General features: G+C 40.1%; 1 protein-coding gene across 1 annotated transcript in view; it reads right to left on the reverse strand.

Annotated features, from left to right (window-relative positions):
- Positions 1–11,636, reverse strand: part of NCBP1 (nuclear cap binding protein subunit 1) — a 33,143-nt gene extending 21,507 nt beyond the window's left edge. Inside the window, exons 1-10 of the mRNA XM_071580897.1 lie at positions 11,444–11,636; positions 11,224–11,309; positions 10,464–10,564; positions 9,177–9,333; positions 8,001–8,108; positions 7,378–7,499; positions 6,823–6,892; positions 5,083–5,298; positions 4,091–4,188; positions 2,766–2,829 (exon numbers count right to left, since the gene is read on the reverse strand). Of these exons, the coding sequence (XP_071436998.1) occupies positions 2,766–2,829; positions 4,091–4,188; positions 5,083–5,298; positions 6,823–6,892; positions 7,378–7,499; positions 8,001–8,108; positions 9,177–9,333; positions 10,464–10,564; positions 11,224–11,309; positions 11,444–11,477 (1,056 nt within the window). The 5' untranslated portion in view covers positions 11,478–11,636. The remainder of the gene's footprint in view (positions 1–2,765; positions 2,830–4,090; positions 4,189–5,082; positions 5,299–6,822; positions 6,893–7,377; positions 7,500–8,000; positions 8,109–9,176; positions 9,334–10,463; positions 10,565–11,223; positions 11,310–11,443) is intronic.
- Between the last annotated feature and the right edge of the window lie 46 nt (positions 11,637–11,682).

Below are 11,682 nucleotides of genomic sequence, written 5' to 3' on the forward strand. Positions count from 1 at the left end.
CATTATGCATCTATTATGCCCAACAAATAGAGCACATAACTGTAGAAATGGGAATAGTTATAATATGAACTACTGCTGCGATACCACAGGATCTGAGAAATGCAAAAATAATTGGATCCTGTTCAATAATAAATATAAATATTGAATACATTAAAGGAAGCCTAAGCATTTAGTATGAAAGACTATTTTCATTAAAATTACAGATATTTTCCATCATGTACTCTTTCCTCCTACACAAAACCTTATATAAATAAAGGCACACCTTTAAACTGCAAATTACAACCAATATTTCAAACAACAAAAATATATGCTCAATACTCTTTGGCAGAAGATACTTCTAAGACAGTCACAATAATCCTGCAGTCAGCATCTTCACTTTTATTTTAGAGTCTGCCTATAAGAACAGCATGTCAAGCCTTGAGGGCTACAAAAAAATCATCGCTGTACAAATCCACATCTGAGTTTCTGTTTATTTTGCATTGCATTCTCTACTAAATTTAAATAACATCAAAGGAATCAGGAATCTGTGATTCATTATGGTCGATCAGTTTCTTCTTTAAACTTCTGAATAAAGCTAAAGAAGTAAGCTTCAGAAAAATCTTTCTTTTGTAAGGAAGTCAACATCCATTTATAGACTCCAAAAACAGCACAGGAAAACACATTGACTAGAACTTGTTTATTCTAAGAAAGGACTTGAAAGAATAAAAAGACTGTAAGACACTGGGGAACCCTTCTGTGTTGCCATAATTTGGGCACACTGTTTAGACAGATACGACAAAAAGGTAGGGACAACTCCATTAGGTAGAAAATGGCTCCATTTCTTAAGATAGGAAATAACAACTGGATGATCATTTGCCTTCTGTTTGAGATATTGCATAAAACTGTATTTCTGATACTCATCACAGGTTCATTACCAAATAGTCAGTTCAAGTATTTCAATCTGTCCATATTTTGTGAAGATTACAAGGCCCCAATAATGATCAGGACACTGATACTCTGAATGTCTGAACTGTGTACAAAAAACTGTAGGAGGGCAACAAAGCACATTAGTCCAACAAGCCAATGAGGCTGCCCAGACATCCTCTGTTATCAACTACCAGAAATACCCACATGTGTGTCTGGAAGAAGCTACTGAGAGAAAGGTGTCACATTTCAGTGTTTCACATGGGTTCCATGTAGCATGGAGCATTCTGTGCTTAAGGAACTGCAAAGTGGAGCCTTGGAGATATCAAAGGTGGGCATACTTGGGACGGTACTGACAACTCATTTCAGGTTACACTGACCTCTGCCTAACTGTTACGGTTCTGAACTTCAAATAACATTTTCTTTTATTTGGTAGGCTACATTATTGCTACAGTTGTCTGACTTACTGAGAAAGTCAGTGAAATTTCACAGATTAAACTGTTGTTGAAAGCAACTTATCACCAACATGACTGTTGGTGAGAAATTGTAAGAGAGACCTTACAAGGGAGTTGAGGTAAGCAGAATGAATAGAAGCACTAAAAAAAAAGCTATGTAACCATGCTTATCCTTAAAAACTCTGGATCTTCATTAGAAGTAAAAAGTTCAGCAAATAACAAAGTGAATATTCTGAAGTAACACAAAACTGCAAGAAAAAAGGAAATCACTGGTATCGAGTCAGAGAACCTTGCATTTCTTTCCAGGAATTTGATCACTTTTTCTGGCACTTCAAGATACTGGAGGTAAAGTCACTGAATATACTTCAACATTAAGGCAGAAAATTAGTCCTAACTTTAATATTCCTCCATTTTGAAATCAGAGTACAGAAAGAACAAGGTCACCAAACCTCATGTAACCTTACAGCCCTATGAGTATTCGGCACTTTTGTGCCAAGAGGAATTCTCAATCCTATTTCTATTAAGCTAGATCTTCAACATAAGATTGCCAAAATTATCTTTCAAATTCCTACCTTATATGACAAGTTGCTGTTACCGAAATCTGCTAATCCATTGCGACTTTTGTTGAAAATCAAGGCAATTTCATACTATTCTGCAACTTGAAAACAAACTTTTCGAAGAAGGCAGCAAAAGAAAACCTACACTGCTCTTCTGGTAGACCTTACAGTTATCCAGAATTCTCTAATAAGAGAATGTCCCAGAAGAAACACACTGCTATTTCACCGCAAGTTCCTTTCAGTACTAGTAGAACAAAATAACTTAGAAGATCTAAACATAAAATTCATGAACGGCAGGAGTCTAACTGGAGATCATCTAGTCAAAAGACCCCTACATAAGGCAAAGTCACCCAGAGCAGGTTGCTTAGGGTTGTGTGCCATTAGGTTTTGAATTTCTCCAAGGATACAGATTCCACAAGGTCTCTGGGCAAATTCTTCCAGTGTTCAATCACCTTTGAATTAGATTTTTCTTATACTTAAATATTTCAATTTGTGCACATTACCTCTTGTATTTTCATTCAAAACTTTTTCAAACTAAAAGTGACTGAAATGCAGCCATCTCTTAGACTGTGTGATACATGGGAAGCATCACATGTAAAATTTTGAGTGCATTAAATTTACCAGTGCATTAAGAAATGTTGGTACTTGATCAAAGCTCCAGTGCACTCAGTTAAAATGACAACAAAACAGCAGGACAACCCACTGATTTAAAAGATGTTGTTTGAATTCAACAAGGCTCTGGTTGATTCCCAAATTAATATGTAATTTAATGGATCTATAACGGAATTAACTGGGACATGTTACTTATAGAATAATGGAGCTATGAAGAGGCAATCTATAAAATCCTTACCTCCACTATGTGGTAGTTCAAGGGGATCTTGTTATTTCCTGGATAGCTCAACAGCTGTGCAGCACTGCAAAACGCAGTTACATTTAACTCAAACATAACACTTTAAATGTGACAAAGATCAAATAACACAATTACAGAAAATGCTTAATTCTGGGCAAGAGTTCCCACAAAACCAGCATCAAACACATCGATAATGCTTTGAAAGTCTGTTCATCAATCCACGGAGCACTTCAAAGAAGAAACAGCACAAGAACACACAGGCATTGCCTGAACTATGAACTATAACAATGTACTTTATGTAGTAGCTACATTGCTTTGCTTAAAAAAGTCACTGGGATCTGCAATTCTGGTGCCCACATAAGAAAAGGGAAAAAAATCCTACACCAAACAATCAAATGTTCAGAATTACCTGAAAGCACAATAAGCTAATGGGTTATGTAAGAAACTCTCATGTTTCAAATGCTTTCTCTTTTAATCAGGTTGTTCCCATCTATCATTAGTGCAAAGCAAACAACTAACCTCTCTGGTAGTCCTAGTCTTTTACTGTCCTCTGATAATTAACAAAGACTACCCTAGTAACTGCAACAATACTGAGTTTCCAGTTTCTGATGAATCAATACTGCAACCAAAAAACTTCATCACCTGCCATCACCAAACCCAACATTTCTGCCCATTTTTTCTCATATTGTATATAGGATGGTAGTTTTCATAGGGAAGCATGACACCTGTGGCAAACCCTTTCAGTTGTCAATTACCCCCATCAAACATTGGTCAGGCAGAAATGAAGGAAAGTGCCTTGACTGCCTTCTTGCACAGCTGAATTGAAACTAAGAAATCTACTGGCCCTGCCCACTCTGGCTCCCCAGAGTGAGCTCAATTATCTCTGCCATGTAATTCCCAGAAGGAAATGCAGCAAGGAGGCATCCATAAACACCAGGGTGACATTGGCTGCAGATGAATAAGCTCAAGGCTCGCTGTCTCAACAAATCAGACTCCCCAAAATTCCAGGAAGACTATCCCATGAAGAATAAAGTGTGTTTGAATACTTTTTGCAGCACATTCTGGATTATCAAGGGATTCCCTTCCCAGGAAGCCACTGTCTCCCTGGATCATATAGACTCTTATCTGGATATTACAGACACATAGTAGCCCTGGCAGCAGTTTTAATACAGCTAAATGTAGTAAATCAGCTTTTGCCAAATGCTGCAGGAAACACTCAAGCTCAAGCTCTTGCCTAACCAGTGCAGGATGCTACACATCCCCGCCTGGCACCAAAATCATGGCAGCATTTAAAACATGCCAAAGCCCTATAGTGCTTCTCCTACCAAGTCTTTCTCTCTTTCCAGTGGGATTTGATGATGCAGTGAAGGTTCTCTTCTATCACAAATCGTTCAACGGAGTGGCTACCAGGCATGACAGGACCCTAGTAAGAAAGAATGATACTCATGAAGATCAGTGCTGGTTTAGTGATACAACACATAGCAAGCTAGCCTAGATATATTCACATGTGGAAAAAAGTGGTCCAACTTCCACAAAAACACAGCAAGGTCTCAGTCGCCCTTTATCCTTCAAGACTGAAAATCTGATGTAACACTGTTCCACACAAACCTCTGACTCATGTTTAAAACAAAATGAATACTAGGACTCATTATGAGAAGAAACAGGAACACAATAAGAGAATGTGACTCTAAGCTCACAGAGCATCTGCTTCTTCCTTTGCTTTACAAAGTCATTGGGCAAGCTACCACACAGTCTAGAAAGAAAAACACAGTTGAGCTAGAATATAATAAAGAAATAAAGCCATAGTGTGGAAAGAACATACACTCATGTATTCTTTCATGTTCACTGCAAAAAACAGAAGCCAAAAAACGAAGGTAAAAGGCAGCAGACTTAAAGGAAATAGAGGTATAAAAGCATTTGGAAAAGCAGTATATATTCTTTTCCTGCACTCCTTTGTTCCACAATATGCATCGACAAATTCTGACAGATGATAAACACTGCAATAAATACCTTGCCTGACCCCAGTCATCAATATTTTGGAAGCAAAGTCCAACTGTGAATGCAGTTTTACTAGAGACATTACAGAATTCAGTCAACATTGTCATTCTAAGCTTCATAACATCTAAATTCTGTTCCCCACAAACTTGCTTTTCACAGCAACTTGGTCACATAGTTCATTTCTTCAGAAGTACCAAAGCAAAACCATCTTCAAATCTCTCCCTATTATCCTGGGAGAGGGGACATCACATTTTGAACAATAGCACCCCAACAACGTAACTGTGAAATCTACCTGCCATCTCCCACAGCCATCACATACCTCAGGGTCATCTGTGTAGTCAAACATCCTAAAAATAACCCTTGGCATAGGGTATACTGAATCTTCAGTGTGAGGTGGAGGAGTGAATGGAGGCAGATTGTGTTGCAGTGCTTCACAAAGAACACTGTCAAAAGCCAAGTAGGGCCTCAGAATGTGTCGCTCCTGCCAACGGTCTTTTTTCAGCTTCTGAATCTGAGACCAAAGGCAGTCTAAATACTGAAGGAAAAGGGTGAGAAACATCAGACACGCTGAATCTCATAACAAAAATGGCAGTTCTCTGAACTATCCAAAATGTGTTTCTTAAACTCCATTCTGAAAAAAACAGTTTCCTAAATTGCTGCTTCAGTAAACCAACAAATAATTTAAGAACTCTAAATACCGGAGCTGCTCCCAGTTCTGCACAATATTGTGTTCAGTAAAATTTAACTGCTGGCAGTTTTTTAAACACCTACAAGCAGCTCAGGAGTTCCAACGGAATTATAGCAGTGAACATCACGTCAGTCACTGCTCTTCAGTGGTATTAAAACAGACATAATGTCAACATTAAAACTGGAAAGACATTCTGTAGGATTGCCATGCTGGTCTCAGAGCAATCAAAACTACCAGCTACTGTATATTCAATATATATACAATACTATCAAATATTAAAAACCTTTGACATGGTTTTCAACGCCATTTTGAGTCCCAGCATTCTCACACAGATGGCACAGACAGCTGTGCAACTGACAATAAATAGTCTTACTTTGCTTAATTACCCCAAGAACTCTGGAAGCCTGTGGGCTTACTGAATGCAAGTTTCAAATTATAACTTTTTCAGGAAATGTTTTTACATGGAAGTGCTTTGTCATTTACTAAAATTATCACACTACAAGACATGAACAGAACTGGTAACAATTAGCACCTGAACTGAACAGTCAGGTCTGCAAGAACCCTGAGTAATAGATGGCCTCAATCGCAGTCAGCTAATCTCTCCTATACTGAACTACATCAGGAAATTCAGATATAGGACAGGCAGAATACTCAGGCAGACAAATCAATCAACCCTCCAAATCACGATTAACAAGATAATTGCTAAGGCAATTTAATCAGAACACAAAGTAAGAGGGCCATGCTCCAAAATACGCCAGAAAATCAATTTAGATCCCTCTTTTCAATATTTGCCCTGAAAGTCAGGGGAAAGTAAAAACCTCAGGAATATCCAAAAAGGTAAATCCCACTCTAAACTAGCCATATGCCACATGTACTCTCCATATTTTTGGCTTGGCTGTGGAAAATGGCATGGTAACTGCTGCTTACAGTTTCTACCTATTTGTTTAGCACTTCCTAAACGCTAAAGGCAAAGCCATTACAAAAGTTTCTTTCTGGCAGAGGGAAAAGATTTAGGGACAAGTAAGGAATTACAGTCTACTTCACACAAAAGTCTTTTAATATGGAAGTCCTGCAACCTGCAGGTCCAAAATAAACACTACAATCTACAACCATTCCTCACTTCGAAGTATCCCTCAAGGGCCTGTCAGTACACAGGAAAACACTTCATGCTCCACAAAACCTCTTATTTTGGACCAACAGTTGCAAAAGAATTCCCCACAGACAGCTAGCTAGTTGGTATTAATGACATCCAGCAGACAATTCAAAGCATTCATACTTTCAGAGGTGCCTTTTAATTTTGTGATAAAGGAACATCTTAGTACAAAATCATTTTCCCAACTTTCTGAAAGAATGCATGTAAAGCCCAATCACCTCTTCCTGTGGATGTGGTTTATCAGCCGTCCACACCTGTAGCATGGGTACATGAATCTTCTGGCGGCGTCTGTTTAAGGGGAAAGAAAACCTGACCTTTAACAGACTAATTAAGGGCAGCAACTTTGTTTTTTCTTGTGAGTGTACTACTATTTGCTCTCTTCAGCTCATGAAATCTACAGTACATAAAAACAGGTTTTTGATTACTTAAAATGTCTCTATTATTACAACAATGTGAAGCACCTGGACAGAAACCAGTGACACTTGTTACACTAATGAAGCAATCAATCAGTATTCACAGCACACTTACAACTCCAGTTGCTTCAGCACGAGCAGAACATGACCTACAACATACTGTAGAATTACATATGACAGTAAAATTTTCCAAATTCAAAAATCTCTCCACCTAAATGTATTTTCAGAGCTTTTTTCCCTCCCCACAGAACAGTTCAGACCTAAGGCTTTAGAATACTTTTAAGTGAGCAATTATCAAAGCTACTAATTCATACTTAATTCATATATCAGTAACAGTGTTTCTAAGGGGTTACAACTTACTTCAAATAACTTTCTGTCTGAGACAAGAGACGATCCATTTCAGCATCCTTTTTCTCATATAACTCCTTTCCAACCCAAGGCAACGATGACAAAAATGCAAACATATACCAGTCACATCGAACCTACCAGAAGGTAACACAGCAAAATCTAAGTATGTAAGTCAGCTCCAACACATTTTGTACACGTGTGCATTTTAATTTAAAACATCAGCAAGTTGTTGGGGGGGGCATGTAAAGACAAGCAGTTACAGACTGAATTGGCAAGGCATTAAAAAAAAAGACTTATGCTTGAAACATCTCGTTTTTTGCTTCAACTGTGACGAGCAGACTTAAAAAATGGTATAATTATTCAAAGTCCTGCAGATTACGAGTAGAGCAGAAAAGCCAGGCACTGTGCAACTGTCAAAGTAAGGTAAAATAAATTCACGTTGGCCACTTCACCATAAAGGACCAACTGTCTTACTGTATGTATGGATTTCCCAGCTGCCATGGGCTCTTTTCACTAATGTTTAGGAATTTAGTTTGCTCTCTCTAAAACCCTCTTGTTCGATGCATAAGTACAGAATAAATGCTACAGATAAATTATGAAAACAGACCCAGAGAGCCCACAGATCTTTTGCTTACTTGAGGTACATCCTCCTCCTGTGTCACACTCACAAAGTTCTCAAACATAGCTACCATTGAAGGTGCAGCAATTACATGACAATTCACAAGATCAGACAAAAAACGAACCTAAAAAAAGAAAAAAATTTGTCTTAAATTAATACTTTTTAATACTTTAATACTTTAATACTTTTAAAACTGGCTACACAGGAACAAATAAACATTACCGAAATTATTAAAAAACCCCCATCAATAGAAGTATAATATTCATTCAGTATTGCAAAGACTGAAGTTCTGCACACTGTAGAGACCCCAACTTTCAAAGCTATAAAACACGTATTGTAAAATCTACCTAATATATTTTTCATTATAATGTCTGTAATCTGCCACAACAGTGCAAGGATAATGTTCCTAACTAAAGAGTGATGGGAAACACCAGTAGGCATTTGAAGATATTCAAACTGATACTACAAAACAAACCCCTTGTAACTCTCCCTGCTCTATACAGTATCAGATCACCAAAATGACAGAAATTCTAGCAATTAGGTCTTATTACCAAAAGGGAACAGCAGTCTCTTGACTAGAGTCTTAATTTTCACCAGTGGGGTTTAGAGGAAGCTGGGAGCTTGGCAGTGGCCTTCTAAATCAGACACTGCTGGAGTTCTAGTACCATTTTAGCAAGCAAAATCTATAAGCAGCAATAACAGAGCAAATGGTTTCAAGGATAGGTAGCACTTAAAACTGCTTTATCTTCATCCCTCACTAGCAGAATGAAAACAGACATCAAAAATAGCTTTCAAGAATCAGATTGTTCATTTTAATTTTTTTCAAAGGGAGGCACAAGACCGTCATATACCTCTGAACACAGCAGAAGCACAATGGCATTCATTTATCTTTTACATTTGACTGTAGAACACATAAGTACCTCTGTTTACCACATTTAATTTTTCATTGCAAAAAATATACAGTTGCAAGTAAATTTGCAACTGTAATATGACTCCTCTCTCCCAAGGAAGGAAATACTTCTCACACAACACACATTTCCTCCTGAAATATTTACAGTGCACTGCACATTGATGGCAAAAGAGGCTGCAATATACACTGCAAGGCCCAGCTCTTCTGGAACACAATGGTAAAAGAAGGAAGAGAGGAAAAGCATGAGAAATGTTAAAGAAATAACAAAAAATCTCCACTTACTAAATGCACAGCTTCATTATACATATTTACTTTCAGGCATTCTTTAAGCTGACGAATCATGGCTTCTACAAATTCCCCACCAAAATTGTAGTTCCTGGCATTCAGCAACCCAACCAATGTCGTGTAAACAGTAAGCTTTTCTGGTAACAGACGTGCACTGACACAGGGACAGAAAGACTGTTAGTTGTTTATTCATAGCATCTTAAAATCTGCTCTTTTAAGCAAATAACAAAAGACCACTAGCATGATCTTACAGTTTTATCCCATGGTTAATACTTTACAGATAATCTTCTTTCTTTTAACCACAGCCCCTTATAGAAACGCAGGAGCCACTTTCAAGTACATTTAAGGTATTTACTTTTTACTTATATGTAATTGCTGAGTATTTCAGAGGGTTGGCCAAATAATACAAGTGATGGAATTTATGCAAGGATGTAAGATGTTGTTTTAAGTTTACAATTTAGAAATAATGTTATTACACAGCATGGGGAAGGCCAGGTACTGCTGTACAGAATTAATTTTCCTCAACCATTTCTGTATGCATGTAAGCTAACTCTGTACATTCAGAAATGTCTTACTGCTACAGAGAAGGAAAAAAAAAAGCACTATTTCCCTTTTATTAAAAAAATATTGCTACAAAATAAAGTATCTGCAAAACCATAGCATAAGCTATACAGTCTCTACCACATCCTTCTTTCGCATTTGTCTTACCTCCTACCTTAGACCCTGCACAACCCCTCCCTCAGACACCACCCAATGACTCTGACAGGGCACCTCTGCTCCTGCTCTTTGCAAGGGAGAGGAAGCAGAGCTGTCAGCCAGCAGAGAGTCTGCTTTCTGGTCCTCACATTCCCAACTCCGCTCCCCTAGCAAATGGGCTTACAAAGGCACAAATGTACTGTTGCCAGAGGAGAAAGCAGTAAGAAAACATCAGATAATAAGACTTAATAAGCATTAGCAGCCAATAGATTTGACGGTCTTAAGCATTTCAGTTGGAAACAGGATACTGCCCAGCATTTCTGTGTTCCCACAGCTACCGAAGAGCAGCTCTGAATTTTCTTCTATCTGCTTTGAGCCTTGTGGACATTTCAAGTCCAAGTAATGTAAAAGATGAATTTTCCTTGAATTACACATACTACATAACGAGCTTATTCCTCTATTTCTTTCATTTGACAAACGGCATGCAATGACAGCAATAAGCTGCTCCTGGCATTTAAATTACTCTAAATACATAAATTTATGCACAAGAAAATGCCTCCCATGTTCCCAGAGCTCCTCCATACATACACAGTGCACAATATTCTTAGTATCTTGCTTTTGTAATTGGGCAGATCAGCTTCCAAAACACCAGCTAGGCCCTCCAAGTTGCTCTCCAAAGACGAATTACTCTAAAATTGAAATATATGAAAAAAGTTTCATCATCAACCAAGCAATACAAACCAGCCTGACTCTCATGTGTAAGACAATGAAATTGGACAAGAACATCCTTTTATGTCACCTATTTTTTTCAGAGCAACAATCTGGGTTCATTAGCAGTGATGAATCGCTCTCAGTTGCCTGCGAGAAGGAGCAGCTACTCCTCAGACCTACCCCCCAGGAACTCCAGTGCTCCCAGGGATGCAAGATGACACCATCTCGGGGGCATCCGAGCCTTGATTAACAACAGTTGCACCTTCCTTTTCACTGCACCGTCATCTTTTGTCCTTTCATCCCCCCTCTTCCCCTAGCCCCAAATTCTGTCAAGACTAGAACCTTGTGCTCCAAGTTTTATTCCTTCACATCCCCGGCCGAGTGGAACCACCAGCATCTGCAGCGCACAGCAGTAACTATGAGCTGGCTCTTTATCACTGCCTGGGCAACACCACGCTACGATTTAAGCACTCGCTCACCACAGCACGTGGCTTTGCGAAAACTGACAACTTTCCGCGTAGCTCACAAAACAAGTACTTTCTTTTCGGGGGCCACTGCAGCAGAGGCGCTACCACACTGCTCGGGGAAGGGGAGAGCGCGGCGGGGCACAAGGTTCGCCTCTCCCGAGCTCGCCTACCTTTTCTCCCACCCTGCAGATGAGCGACTCGAGTCTCTCCTCGATCTCCGACGGCTCGGACGTCCTCCGCCTCTTGTGGGGCTGCCCTGCTCCAACGACACACGGAGCACACACAGCGTTACCAGAGAATCCCCCGCTCCCGCATCCCGCCCAGCCCCAGCCCTCCCTCCCGGCCGCGCCGCCACGTCGGGGGATGAGGGGTGGGGGACGAGGGACCCACCATCGCTGTCGTCGCTGTGTCGCCGTCGCGACATGGCGGGGAGCAGTGGCCGGGAGGAGCGCTGGGAAGCGTCGGGAGGCGGCGACAGGCGGCGGAAAGCACCGGGCGGGAAGGGCCGGAGCGCCTGGCGCGGTCTCTGAGCAGCGATCGTGCCCCGCCCGCAGGTGCGCGACTTCCGGGGCGGGCACGGCCCCGCGGCCCCTTCGCGGCACCGCCCGAGCGCTTCCGGGGCAGGGCGG

This window comes from Pithys albifrons, chromosome Z, assembly GCF_047495875.1.
Source record: "Pithys albifrons albifrons isolate INPA30051 chromosome Z, PitAlb_v1, whole genome shotgun sequence".
Taxonomy (NCBI): Eukaryota; Metazoa; Chordata; class Aves; order Passeriformes; family Thamnophilidae; genus Pithys; species Pithys albifrons.